General features: G+C 46.1%; 2 protein-coding genes across 2 annotated transcripts in view; one reads left to right on the forward strand and one right to left on the reverse strand.

Annotated features, from left to right (window-relative positions):
- Positions 1–4,389: 4,389 nt before the first annotated feature.
- On the reverse strand, positions 4,390–5,800 carry LOC311308046 (putative fibroblast growth factor 1; the record flags this gene model as incomplete). The annotated part of the gene is made up of 3 exons (XM_084436972.1): positions 4,390–4,590; positions 5,216–5,319; positions 5,632–5,800. The coding sequence occupies 3 exons, from the start codon at positions 5,798–5,800 to the stop codon at positions 4,390–4,392; spliced, it is 474 nt and encodes a 157-aa protein (XP_084293098.1).
- A 5,791-nt stretch (positions 5,801–11,591) lies between these two features.
- Positions 11,592–15,000, forward strand: part of LOC311308055 (rho GTPase-activating protein 26-like) — a gene marked incomplete at its 5' end in the record, with an annotated part of 48,757 nt that continues 45,348 nt past the window's right edge. The window contains one exon of the mRNA XM_084436987.1: positions 11,592–11,745. Within this exon, the coding sequence (XP_084293113.1) occupies positions 11,592–11,745 (154 nt within the window). The remainder of the gene's footprint in view (positions 11,746–15,000) is intronic.

The raw sequence follows: 15,000 nt of genomic DNA on the forward strand, positions 1-15,000 counted from the left end.
GGTGGGAGGTTCTTTCATTGGCAGGCTGAAAGGCAGGGATGACGTCATCACGCCTGAGGCTCTGTGCCCACCTGCTGGGCTAGTGGGTAGGTGTGCAAATCCCATCATTCCAATTCTCTCAATCCCCATCACGTGTATGTACTGTATGTTTTACACTTTAAAGGATAACATTTTCAGTCATGAGATGGTGATGAGATTATAAAATATCATTATAAAATATCCAGCTGTTTTTATTGATATAACGGGGCAGACTTTATCCAGGATTTTCCTACCCTCCCATTGGAGGTGAGCCTAGTTTATTTCAAGCCAGTTAATTTCCGGACTCTCATTGTAGGAGCGTGGAATTCTGGGATCAGCCAACGACCTAATTATCCTCCGGTAAAAGCCGACGGCCCCTCCCCCTGGCACCCCGACTCAACCGGCAGTCAAAGGGTGGAGAGAGAGAGAGAGAGAGAGAGAGAGAGAGAGTAAGAGAAAGAAAGAAATCAGACATTAGGGGCCTCCTGTTGCCACGGCAACCAAGCCAGGCATCAGCTGAGCAGCATTGAGGTAGTTGCCATGGTTATGACTGCGAGAAAGAAGGAGGCGGCCCCCTGTCTCCGCCCCCTCTGCACACAAGCCCCTCCCCTTCCCTCGGTTCTGTAAAGGGCCTAGTAGGAAGCAGGAAGCACTGTCCCTTGGAGAGTGAAAAAGTTAATTATTTTCTGTAATTTAATTCAAAAAGTGAAATTTTCATGTATTCTAGATCCATTACACGAAGTGAGATATTTCAAGCCTTTTTTGTTTTCATCTTTATATATATATATATATATATACATACACCAGTATTTGCCATGTCTCTCCCATGTTGTTTTTAGTTTCTCTTACTCTGAAAATGTAATTAAATGTAATTTATTGCTTTATAAATGTTCTTAGCTGGTAGACAAACATACTCCAGGAGCTTGCGCGATCGCCTTGTTGAGAGGGGTCAGGGAAGAATTTTTACAGCTCACTTATCTGGCCCCCGGGTGATTACTGTTTATTTGCTTCCCTCTGGAATATGTAGGGGTGGGTCGTATGCTCACCTCGCTTGTTCTCTGTAAAGCGCATTGTGTTGCCTCTGGGTATGAAATGTGATATACAAATAAAGATTTGATTGATTGATTGATTGATTGATTGATTGATTGATTGATTGATTGATTGATAGACACAGACTCACTTATCTGGCCCCCGGGTGTTTTTTGTGATTTGTCATTTTTGAATATAGACCTACAGCTAAAACTCAAGTCAAAAACTAGGCCTACCCACAATTCTACACTTTGTCCGGGAAAATAAATGCTCCGGTGACAAAGTGCCATTGTTCCTGTTGGGACATCCTAGTTTGTGAAAAGAGGCCTCGAGGATTCTCGAACGTTCAAATGACGATGATCAATACAAACCAAACATGGCTCTCCCTTCTCTCTTTTCAATACAAACCAAACATGGCTCTCCCTTCTCTCTTTTCAATACAAACCCAACATGGCTCTCCCTTCTCTCTTTTCAATACAAACCAAACATGGCTCTCCCTTCTCTCTTTTCTCTCTCGCTTCATTCATCAACCGCTCAAATCCGCATGTCAGCAACATCCCGCGGTCGATCAATACCCTATCCTCAGCAGGGAGTGAGAAAGTCCCGGAGCATTCAATCACGGGCCTTTTAGAGGGCACCCGCTTGAGTGTCTATGCTGTTCCATAACAGTAGTGCAAAGAGCAATATGTGTAGGCTAGGCTACTTTAGATACAAGCACTCTGCATCTCAAACAACACAGCATGGCCGAAACCGTGGGTGCATCTCAATTAGCTCTGGGTGCATCTCAATTAGCTCTGGGTGCATCTCAAATAGCTCTTGCTTCTGCATTGTTTGAAGGGGAGGTAAGATTGTGCCATTACTTTCTGTGTATTATCAACCTGCCTACATGGACTACAGATGGAAATACTGTATACAATCTGGCATATTTACGTGTAGCCTACTGCTGTGCATGTTCATTATATGCACTGTCCTGAGTTTCTAAATAAATAAATAATAAGATGAAGTCTGCAGAAATTAATGGTCTTTCAGCTCAGGAGCCAAAGCCAATCCTGATATGGTTTTGAGATATTTTCTTTGTGGCAATTAGCTTATGTCTGTAATAAAACATTGCCCTGTCAAAGGGATTTTCTTATTCTAGCCTACTGTACATCTTCCTGTGATACTGGTTGATACGCATTGTATGAATATAGCAACAATACATTCACATCCACTCTTATATTTGATCACATATTATGTCGAAGGCATTTCAACTGGCTAGAATGGCTCCAACCAACTTCTGTAGTTAGTGGCAGAGCAGTTGGATCATTTGTTGTTTACAGAGAGTGATGGAGCCTGTGCTGCCCTCTACTGGTCAAAGTATGTATTGACATCTTGAGAGCGTCAAGCCCATGGAGGTATAGGTCAAGCCGAGTTTACAGGATTTAACAAGTAAAAGGTAGCCTCGTGAGACCATCCTGATCTCGTGAGCTCACATTCTGTGTGGAACAAACCATCTAGCGCGTCAGGCTAACTCCCCTCTACCCAGCTGGACTCATTCTACCTACTTCCTCAGGGTGACCGGCCTAGTAGGACAGGCTTTCAGACTAGTCTGGTAAACGTATCTACCTGCTCAGGATGACCTACCATAAAGAAATCATCATAGCTCATCTGTCACATCCTGTCAGAGGGGAAATGTCTATCATAATGCCCCACTACCTATTATATTGTGCTAAAGTGGGTCATTATGATACACTACGTATTATATTGCGCTAAAGTGGGGCATTATGGTAGACATTGGTCTATGGTTTGGAGTGACGGGGCAATGACTCACCCCGAGGTAGAACATGTCCTGGAGGTAGGAGGGGGCTGTTCCTTTCATTGCCCTGTAGGCTCGTACCAGAGTTTTAAACTGGATGTGAGCTGCTACAGGGAGCCAGTGTAGAGAACGGAGAAGGGAAGTTGTGTGGGAGAACTTGGGGTGGTTGAACACCAGGCGAGCTGCAGCTTTCTGGACAAGCTCCAGAGGAGCTGGGTGATGTAAATATTCTAATGCATCTACCTGCTATGATGAGCAATTTCATCGTAAAACTTGCACAGTGAGCAATCCAGCCTTTATACCCTAGAAGTTGTGAAATTCTGAGAAAGTTTAGACTGTTTTTCTCTATCGGGGCACTACTCTTCCTGGTATGATGTATTCTAGGCGTACTATGACATGTTCCTGCTTTTTTATCTCCATTCCATCTGCGCTCTAGGCTGGAGGAGCCGTCTCATGGTATTTCTCATTCCTCTGAGACCATCTGTAGAATAAAACGTAACAGCAAAACAGGAAGCTGCATACATCTGTATACAGAGTAAAAGTAGCTTGGCTACCTTAAACTGACATTTCTATTATAAAATGAGAGGAGCCAGTATCGTGGGTCTCAGTTGAACTAGGCTATACCTGTATATGTCAAGATTGCTCACAAGTGACTTTACATCTGGAGGCTGTTAAGATTGAGCAATGTTTCCACTTAGTGGCTACTTTTGAGAACAGTTTTTGTTGGTATGGATTCATGTGAATAAAGTTGAATAGCATGAGATATGAACAAAAAAATAACATTGTAATATAATCTATTAGTTGAACATACAACATACAATGTGATTTCATAAAAAAAAAAATGAAATGGTATATTTTCATTACTTATGATCAATAATTAACAGTACAATTAATTCAATGCTGATGTTCTAATAAAAACAAATATGAAGTATAAATAGTTCATTTTCATGATATCTTATCAATACATTTTAAAAGGAGACACATGGTTTTTGTGATATGCTATTGTCAAAAGTATGATATGCTAAATTCAAAAAGTAAAAAATAATAATAAAAAATAATAACTTAGTGTACTGATACATGGCAGTGTCCAGCATGCTTACAGTAATGTACCACTTTGTAATGTACAGTTTGCAAGCACAGGTGTTCTTGTGATGTCTGAAATGGAGACCGTCTGGTAAACCTACCCAGTGACCTGGAGTGACTAGAATAGACTGACCCCATATGTCTCTCTTTATGGCAGTGTTGTCTTCCAGCAGTCCTGTACACAGAAACCCCTGTCTCTCTATATGGCAGTGTTGTCTATCGGTGGTCGTGTACACAGAGACCCCTGTCTCTCTATATGGCAGTGTTGTCTATCGGTGGTCCTGTACACAGAGACCCCTGTCTCCCTATATGGCAGTGTTGTCTATCGGTGGTCATGTACACAGAAACCCCTGTCTCTCTATATGGCAGTGTTGTCTATCGGTGGTCCTGTACACAGAGACCCCTGTCTCTCTATATGGCAGTGTTGTATATCGGTGGTCCTGTACACAGAGACCCCTGTCTCCCTATATGGCAGTGTTGTCTACAGGTCGAGGCAGGAAGTAGACGGCCTTTTGGCCCAGGTGCGTTCTGGGTCCATCTTTGGTCCGACCGTTCTTCTTCAGACCCAGATACCAACTGCTGTCCAGGTACTTCTGAGACCTGTAGGTGTTGAAATGGTTCTCCTCCATCTTCTCCAGGAAGTAGCACTCGTCTGTTAAGGTCAGCTATAGGGTCAACAGAGAATAGGTAGAACATGCGTTTAAAAGCAGCACGTTAATCGTTCCAGTCAATCTGAAAGTTGACTCAGCGAAATTACATTCTCAACGAGCTGCAGACTGTAATCACTTCAAGGGAACAGGTGAGTCATACTGAGACAGCTGTGAGTCAGGAGGTAGAGCGGGTCAACTACCGACCGTAGGGTCGGCGGTTCGAATCCCAGCTCATCCTCCTGCCCACATGGCAAAGTGTCCTTGGGCAAGACACTGAACACCAAATTGCTCCCAATGAGCAGGCTGGTACCTTTCAAGGCAGCTGGCTGCCATTGGTGTGTGAATGTGTGTGTGGATGGGTGAATGAGAGGCCATTGTAAAGCGCTTTGGATAAAAGTGCTATATAAGTGCAGACCGTTGACCATACTGTAGCAGTTTATATGTGATGCAACTAAACTGTCCTGTCCAGCATGAGGACGGACATCTGTCCCTTTACAGACGCCTTTTGATGTGGGACTAGGACTAGGACTAGGACTAGGATTTACTTTATATTGATTTGGACTTTTCCACATATCAGAATGATCTCAGTTTCATGGAGTAAAACGTCATGCAGTCACCACAGCAGATATCACGCACTTACCGAGCCGTAAACACGGCCATCTTGGTCCATGGCCAGGTAGCGACCCGTCTCCTGACCCTTGATGACCACGACCCCAGCGCTCACGGCCTTCACCCTCAGTATGTCTACACACACACCCACACACACACACACAGTGACAGGGGGTAAGAGGCCGTCACCGATATAGCACATCTATCATAACAAAAGCACAGAGAGGAGTAGAATCCGCTCCCCGGTCACTAAGTGATATATACCTATCTTCTTAAACAACACGTAATATCTGAGAAATGCATCATAAAAGTTTTATTTTCAAAACAGAGCATAGCATTATCAATTCAAGACTAAGACTACGTTCAATATTTTGCACTGGATGGCCTATTTTTGAGGCACCAAATGTCCTCAGAATATTCTTATAATTCCCTGTTTATTTTTTTTACCATAAACATCGTTTTCCTGTCTGCCGCCGACGACAGTCCCATCCGGTAAGATTCTCAGATGATGTCCGCCGTTCATGCAGTAGAGTCGCGTGAAAGGTCTGTAGTCCTGCTGTGTCAGGTCGCGATGAGACGGTCCCAGCGGCAGGACCGACACGTCCCCCTCCGCCATGGTGAAAAGCCCCTGCGGCTGGAGACGGAGCACAGAAGGACAGCTGTTTGAGCCGAGATCAGAGAGGTTTGGACGACACGAGGCCATGTTTGCAAGGGGGGAAAATGCGGTTGTGACGGGAATGCGGTATAACACTGCCTTATAAATTGATTACGAGAAACGGTCCCACGTCTGCCAAAGTGATGCGTACTGAATGATGACACGGACCGAAAAATTGTTACATGTGCAGACTTGTTTGGCTTCAATCACAGTCTACATGAAATAGTAACAATAAGCCTAACAAAACACTATTATAGACTTTAGTGTGTTGTTTTAGCTTTATTGGTGCTTTAAAAGGTTTACTAACATATTTTATATATGTAGGCTATATAGCCATAGAGAGAGAGAGAGAGAGAGAGAAAGATATACATACATACATACATACATACATACATACACACACGCACACACACACATACACACATACATACATACATACATACATACATACATACATACATACATACATACATACATACATGCATGTATATTACATTACATTACAGTCATTTAGCAGATGCTTTTAACCAACAATAATTGCATTTAACGTAGGAAGAGCCAATGTACTGCTACTTGCCAGAACTCACAAGTGCATCTTCTTTCTAAAACAAGTGACTAAGAGCATAATCTAGTGCTGAAGGCAAAGTGCAAGAATAGTAAACTAAAATAGGCCTATAATAGGTGCTTAAGAGGGAGGATCATATCATATAGGTAATATCAAATACGTTATGTTAAGGTATTATTGTATATAATAGCATTAGGCCTACCTAATAGGCCTGCCAAGTCACACAGCCACAGGTGATGTTAAGACCGTGTCAATCACACAGCCAGTCACTCAAATAACCAAGTCAGCAAACCTCCTGAAAACGCTCCCTGATCAAAGCTGTCTACGGTAAGATCCTGACACCCTGTCCACTCCTCCAGGAGAGAAAATCAGGCCTGATTAGACGTGAGAACCTCCATACTCCTCCGCCTCAGCTGTCTAATAGAGCGAGGATAGAAACGTCTGTCCGCTGAAGCTAGGCCCTGTTATCACCAGCATCCAGCAGGCGCGCCAGACTCCACATCCGGAATGTCTTGGAAATCCATCAGGCTGGCCTTGCCTTGCCTGCCTGGCGTCTTCACAAGAAGAGGAGCCACACACACACACACACACACACACACACACACACACACACAAAACACACAGCCACAGGAGGAATGTGAAGCCTGCCCACAGAGCCTGCTTTTCCCAGCAGCAACAGCAGCAGCGACTGTTACTGGAAGTCGAACGGTGGTGCAAGACTGGTCCCACTGGGACCAGAGCAGAGAAACCCCTGGTGTGAATGACGTCCAGGTCGGCGAGTGGCCCAGAGTGGGCTGAAGTATAGCTGGCCCAGGATCAGTTACTAGACACACAATGGGCTGAAGTAGCTTTTAACACTGGCCTAGGATCAGTCTGCCCCACAGACAGCGAACATAAGCCTTGACCAGTCCTTAGGTAGCCTAGCCTAACTGCGCAAGCAGCACACCGTTCACCTACCTGTGGCAACCCCACGCAACAATGCCCCGGATGAGCCAACATTTCCAACACGTTTTCTCTTCCAGAATGTGGTGTGAAAGTGTCTCCACGTAGGTGTGTGTGTGCGCGCCAAAGTGTGTGCCAAGTCTTCTGCCTGCGTCTCCAGGAACAAGCTGGTGCCGTACGGTGCTGGGAGAGAACGTGTGACGACCCTCCGTATTTGTAATGCCGTCACCCCCCCCCCCCTACCGATGTCAGCGGGTCCTGTTTCTGCGGCCACGCGTCAACGGCTATATTTACCCAGCGAGCTCAGGCCGGAGGGGGGGGGGGCGTGTGTCGGGGCCCTGGGAAGAGAGACGCACGCCGGGAAGTGAGCTGGCCAGCCGGCCTGTGACATGTCACATTCCTCCAGAGGTCTCCCGGAGACACGGGAGAACGACGCGCCACCAAACATTCATATAAGGATTCAATTAAGGAAGCCAGAGTGACACGTTCATGACACACATGCCGCAGATCTCACCTCATCGCCTCGGAGAAGGGGGAGCTCGCGTTACGGTCCCTCTGGGTCTATTCCGGCCGAGAGAGGCGAGGCAGGGCCGCACAGGAGGAGCCCCACAGTGTTCAGAGTTACTAACACGGGCTCTCCGCTCCCTCGGTGTGTGCTGGAGCCCCACCGTATGTAGGACGGAGTAACTAAGTACTCCTGTCTAAGTACTGTGTACGATACTCCTTACTAGAGTAAGTACCGTGAAATCATATAGGCTATATTACAGACTATGTACAGGTGTATCTATATCTGTCTGTCTGTCTGTCTGTCTGTCTGTCTATTAATCAATCAATCAATCAAAGCTTTATTTGTATATCACATTTCATACTCAGAGGAAACCCAATGCGCTTTACAGAGAACAAGGGAGGTGGGCATACGACCCACCCCTACATATTCCAGAGGGAAGCAAAAAAACAGTAATCACCCGGGGGCCAGATAAGTGAGCTGTAAAAATTCTTCCCTGACCCCTCTCAACAAGGCGATCGAGCAAGCTCCTGGAGTATGTTTGTCTACCGGCTAAGAAAATTTATAAAGCAATAAATAACATTAAATTACATTTTCAGAGTAAGATAAGCTAAAAACAACATAGGAGAGACATGGCAAATACTGGTGTGTGTTTGCTATGGCCCAGGCCTAAAGCCAGAAGTGGGCTGGTGTATGTCTGTGTGTATGTGTGTTAACTAAATGCTATCTATCTATCTATCTATCTATCTATCTATCTATCTATCCATCCATCCATCCATCCATCCATCCATCCATCCATCCATCCATCCATCCATCCATCCATCTATATCTATCTATCTATCTATCTATCTATCTATCTATCTATCTATCTATCTATCTATCTATCTATCTATCTATCTATCTATCTATCTATCTATCTATCTATCTATCTATCTATCTATCTAATCTAATCTAATCTAACATGGGCTCTCCTGTCTCAGAGCCTTCATCCAAACTGGGGACCATCCCATAATTCATCTGCCTTTTAAGCCTTTATTACAGGGAGATACCTGAGGGAGAGCAGAACTTACACACTGCGCAGGAAACTTTGGATGAACCGGCGTGGCCATATTTCAGTCCAGATGAGTTGAGACAAGTCCATGTGTGTCTGTATTCCCTAGCTGCTGCACACACTTTTCACAAATAAGTAGTAGATTTGTTTTCGTTTTTTTGTTTGTAGGCTCAATATTATATTATGAACACACACACACACACACACACGCACGCACGCACGCACACACACACACACACACACACACACACACACACACACACACACACAGTGAAGTCTGTGACCTACTTTTCCCCTCGCCTATCCATTCCCAAACGAGCTCAGCCACTTGCAAGTCCCGGATTTGGAAAGCATTGCCTGTGATACTCACTACCGCCAGGAGATGGCGCCATGTACAAGCGCAATTCAAATGGGCTGGACCGTCCCAACGGACTCCGACTCAACCCCAACCGACACAGCTGAACCAGTGTTCTCAAAGGGCATTCCAGAAAGGTAGTCATCATTACTAGCAACCCGGACTCGGCCTATATGCCTTAGGTCAAGCATGCGAACACATCCTGTGGTAAATGACTCTGGTGTAATCCATATGGGAGTTGTATAAACCGGCTGGATGACCGAGGCTGGCAGGCCTGTGTGGAGGGAGGGCAGAGAGGAGGATATGATGACAGCCAGCTTCTCAAGTGTCGCTGCTGCGTCCCATGTGGGCCATTATCTGACCAATGGCGCAGCCAACGTTCCCCAGCTGTGATCTCACCTCAGTTTCTCCGAGTGCGAGTGAGTGGTGTTGCCCTGTTCTGTGTATGATTCAGTGCCTCCATAGCTCCCATCACTCCGTATCACATCTAGATCTCAGTAGGGCTCTGAAGGGACTACATATTACATTACATTACAGTCATTTAGCAGACGCTTTTATCCAAAGCGACTAACAATAATTGCATTTAACGTAGGAAGAGCCAATGTACAACTACTTGGCAGAACTCACAACTGCATCTTCACTCTAAAACAAGTGACTAAGAGCATAATCTAGTGCTGAAGGCAAAGTGCAAGAATAGCAATCTAAAGTACAGTGCAATATAATATAATACAATAACATATAGCTCAACCTCTAGGTCAAGCAAGGTTCTGACAAGGGCATGATTTATCTAATATGCTTCCATTGGGGAACCTCTGGTCTTATAATTACAGGACCCCATAGGTGTTTTAATCACCCACAAGGTGACAGTAGGCCTACACACAGGTGGGTGGCGACACAGCGCACACACGCAACTTCGGGGGGTTGCCGGTGGAATTTGTCCTCTGCAGTTTCCTCCTCCAGGGGCAGTGGGCAGCCGTAGTTCATGGCGCCCGGGGACCAAGTCCAAGTGCTCCAAGTCCAGGTCTTGACTTGAGGGACCGGACTGAAGAGCATCTGTTGTTCTGCATGTTTTTCGTATGGGGTTCTTTGGAAGGAAACCCTTTGCGAACACGCGTAGAACATGTAGGCTAAATTCCGCACAGAAACACACGGAGATCTTCTTGCTGTGAGATGACAGTAGCCTACTAGGTACTGTGCTCATGAGTTATTTTGGGGTTTGCTCAAGGTCACTTCAGCACTCTGCCGGGAGCTGGAATCGAACCGGGGACCTCACCTTCTGATCCCCAGCTACTGTAGCCTAGGCCTACCTCCCGAGCCACGTGACATTTTGTCTGTCAAGTAAAACATATTTCTCCTTCCTGTCTTATCTAACTAGAGGATGTGCTCATTCTAAGGTGATATGATGTGTAGCCTATCTCAACAGGAAGCACAGCTCTAACCACTTTGTGATAGAGGAAGTTACAGTTAGGCTACACTAAACACACACACACACACACACACACACACACACACACGCACGCTTCTGTTGCGCTCTTGAATATTAATTCACTCAATAAATCTTCCCAGTCACTTATCAAGTAAACCGTTTGATGAACCGTTAGCCTGCAACATAATAACGGTTTATTTTCACTCTGGCAATCCCAAGTAGCCTATAGTCCCAAATCGCCGTGAGTGTGAAGAAATTCCCCGCTCTCGGCTGACATCACCGCTCTTGACCAACCAACCCTTCCTCACCCCCATCCTGTTACCCTTCCTCACCCCCGTCCTTTTACACTGGAGCTCGGCCCAGTCCCGCGGACCGTGCCCGAACCCGGCAATGCCATTGGCCGAGAGAGGCGTCAATCATCGGATTATCTGTTTCGGGGTAGGTTGATACAGACGCCGAGGCTTGTGAGAAAGCTCTACGTTTAAACGCCCAGGGAAGAAACCGCAATTACTGTGGCTTTTCGCCTTCTTCTTCTTCTTCTTCTGCTGCCCCGGTGTGACGCTGACAGGGACGCACGGGTTTACCGGGGATCTGACCTACCCTAGGAGAGCACGTCTGTCCCGGAGCAGGAACTGCCTCTTTTTTTTGTCCGGAGTGTGAGTTTTTGGGGATGCCGTTCGGGTTGTAGCCTGTTCGATCCGCGCGTAAAGGAAGCCCGCTCCCACGTTTTACCCGCTTTGCGCGTTACCGGCTGGATATTGTGCTTTACAGTAATGTAGTCAGGTGTCTGGATCTAGTCGCTATCCTGTGTGTATACATCTTATAATTGGATTGCACATCACCAACCAGTCAAATAAGTCCTCTTCCGACCTCACTGGTGTGTGAGTGTGTGTGGCCGGGGTGGAATCATGGGGCTGCCCGCTCTGGAGTTTAGTGACTGCTATCTGGACAGTCCCCAGTTCCGGGAAAGGTTGAAGTCTCACGAACTAGAGCTGGACAAAACCAACAAGTTCATCAAGGAGCTGATCAAAGACGGGAAGGCGCTGATCCAGGCACTGAAAAGTAAGAGAACCCCCCCCCCCCCCCCCCCCTCGACTCTGGTGACACCTGATAACGTTGTCACACTTTCTGCAAAGTTACATCACCTTTTTGTGATGATGAGTGTTCTCCAGCGTTTGAAAGGATTAGCCTACATTATTGTTTTGAACATGATTGGTTTGATGGCCTGCAAATACAATAATAGTTTACTAACTGATCATAGAAGACGCATAAAAATCCCATATTGCCAATTGATACGATAGCGTAAAGTAACTGTTATTTCAATGGTGATGTTATTGAAGTACTACAGTAGCATTGCTAAGAAAAAACGCGTTGTTACAACAGTGCAGTAGTAATAACAGTGTTTTACTTAAGTACTGTAATGTAAACTGCCTAATGACAGAAGAGAGACTTGATTTTGTAGTTAGCAGGCGTGTACGTGTACAGTTTAACATCAGCCTTGTTGACAGGTGCCTGTTAGATGGATTGGCACGACGTGACATCAGACCTCACAACAAGCTCTCTGTTCACCCAATCACCAGCCTAGTGGACGCCTGTGTTGACATGTACTCATGTCCTTCCCTTATGTTGTGTGACCCACTATGGCTGAATGGTTCAAAATGTCCCCTCGCCCTTCATCACACAAAGCTCATTCAGCTGACAGCATCTGGACAGTTCTGCCTTTGTCCATCCGGCAGATCCAGAAATATGAGAGAGCCCATTACCCCGAGCTCAGAGGGGTACAGGGGGGAGGGGGAGAGAGAGAGAGAGAGGGGGAGAGAGAGAGAGAGAGAGAGAGAGAGAGAGAGAGGGGAGGGAGAATAGTGAGGGACAGAGGAGAGAAGAGGGAGAGAGAAAAGAAAGGGGGTGAGAGAGAGGGAGAGAGAGAGGGGGGAAGAGAGGCGAGAGACATGGGGGAGAGAGGGAGAGAGAGATATATTGTCAATAATTGCTACTATTGTGTTGTACTAGGATGTGTTGCCTGCCTGTCTGTCTGTATCTGTCACTCTCACACAAACATCAGTGCCATGTCCTGTTTATGGTGTGGTTTCTGTGGCCTACTGTACACACTGTGGCCTAGCTAGACACCAGCAACTGCAGTCAACCAATCAGCCAGCCAGCCAGCAGTCAGTGAGCCAATCAGCCAGCCAGCCAGTACTCAGTCAGCCAATCAGACAGCCAGTAGTCAGTCAGTCAGGCCTCAACCATACGGCTGCAGATCCCGTGTCAAAGCCCTTTTTCCAACCTGTCATTACACACTCCGATGAAAAACCCTGGCCCAAGACCACAAAACATGACGTCCTGTTAATTACTGAAACAAACCCCGAGTTAGCGCATCCTGCTGGTACCTCCGAGGCAAGGCGCTGGCCTGTTCTTCTGATATTCTGATTAACGTCAGAGCTGGACCGTTGTCATCCCGGGGTGAGGTCATCGTCGTCTCGAATGGCATGTTTGGTTTTCACACGGAGAGATGAGGTTACACAGAGACAGATCATCCACTTATCTTCAGTCAAATCATCATTCAGGGGTTAAAATTGTGTAATAGTAGACTTCGCATCTGAAGCTGGTGTAACGAGTCAAACCACATTTGCATGTTTTGGTTTCATTGTCTCCAGGACTGTGTGTGTTATTAAAAACTTTATAAATCACCCAAGGGAAAATCTAAGCCATCGGTTGAGTCAAGCACACGTTAGTTAGTTAGTTAGTTAATGTGTGTGAGTGTACGCGTGTGTGTACGTGCATGCTTGCATCTTTACGTGTGTGTGTCTGTGTGTGTGGGTGTGTGTGTGTGTCTCTGTGACAATGTGTTCGTAAGTGTGTGTGGACCTGTGAAACCAGAGTGAGCATGTTGAAGCCTAGATGATGAAATGACACCAGATGGAGGATTGTGGTTAAGGCCTGTGTCTAGGGTAATACTGGGTCTTGATCTCATATTGGATGGAGGTTTAGGCCTGTGTCTAGGGTTAATACTGGGTCTTGATCTCATATTGGATGGAGGTTTAGGCCTGTGTCTAGGGTTAATACTGGGTCTTGATCTCATATTGGATGGAGGATTGGAGTTTAGGCCTGTGTCTAGGGTTAATACTGGGTCTTGATCTCATATTGGATGGAGGATTGAGGTTTAGGCCTGTGTCTAGGGTTAATACTGGGTCTTGATCTCATATTGGATGGAGGATTGGGGTTTAGGCCTGTGTCTAGGGTTAATACTGGGTCTTGATCTCATATTGGATGGAGGATTGGGGTTTAGGCCTGTGTCTAGGGTTAATACTGGGTCTTGATCTCATATTGGATGGAGGATTGGGGTTTAGGCCTGTGTCTAGGGTTAATACTGGGTCTTGATCTCATATTGGATGGAGGATTGGGGTTTAGGCCTGTGTCTAGGGTTAATACTGGGTCTTGATCTCATATTGGATGGAGGATTGGGGTTTAGGCCTGTGTCTAGGGTTAATACTGGGTCTTGATCTCATATTGGATGGAGGATTGGGGTTTAGGCCTGTGTCTAGGGTTAAGACTGGGTCTTGATCACATATTGGATGGAGGATTGGGGTTAAGGCCTGTGTCTAGGGTTAATACTGGGTCTTGATCTCATATTGGATGGAGGATTGGGGTTTAGGCCTGTGTCTAGGGTTAGGACTAGATCTGGGACTGGATCTCATAATATTCCATCTGGGTTTAGATCCTCTCCCCTGTCTGTGGGGTAACACTCCTCACTGTGATGATGGCTGCTATCAGGTGACTGGTGCTCTACAGATAGAAGTTAATGTGGGAGATTGAGCCACATGCCATTAAAATGAGATGTTTATTGTTAATAGTTTGAACGGATCCCCATGCTAATGCCTTGGCGACCACTGATCTTCCTGGGGTCAGTTGAGGGGAGATGTTAGGTGTTGTGTCTCATTGGGGCGGCTGTAGCTCAGTTGGTAGAGCGAATCGTTCAGTGATCCAAGGGTCAGTGGTTCGAATCCCAGCTCTGACTGTCCACATGTCGAAGTGTCCTTGAGCAGGACACCTTACCCCAAATTGCTCCCAATGAGCAGGTTAGCACCTTGCATGGCAGCTACCGCCGTATGGGTGATTGAGAGGCCATTGTAAAGCGCTTTGAGTGCTGCTAAGGTGGAAAAGCGTTATATATAAGTGCAGTCCATTTACCATTTTGATATCATCCATTAGCAACCTCACTGGTAGGTCCAGACACTCCCCCCGTCACTGCCCCATCTCTGCAAACAAAATTACATCACAGTTTGTGAAAAGTGGGACATACGAGGGCAAAGACCGCGA

Source organism: Borostomias antarcticus (assembly GCF_949987555.1).
Source record: "Borostomias antarcticus genome assembly, chromosome: 1".
In the NCBI taxonomy this organism is placed as follows: Eukaryota; Metazoa; Chordata; class Actinopteri; order Stomiiformes; family Stomiidae; genus Borostomias; species Borostomias antarcticus.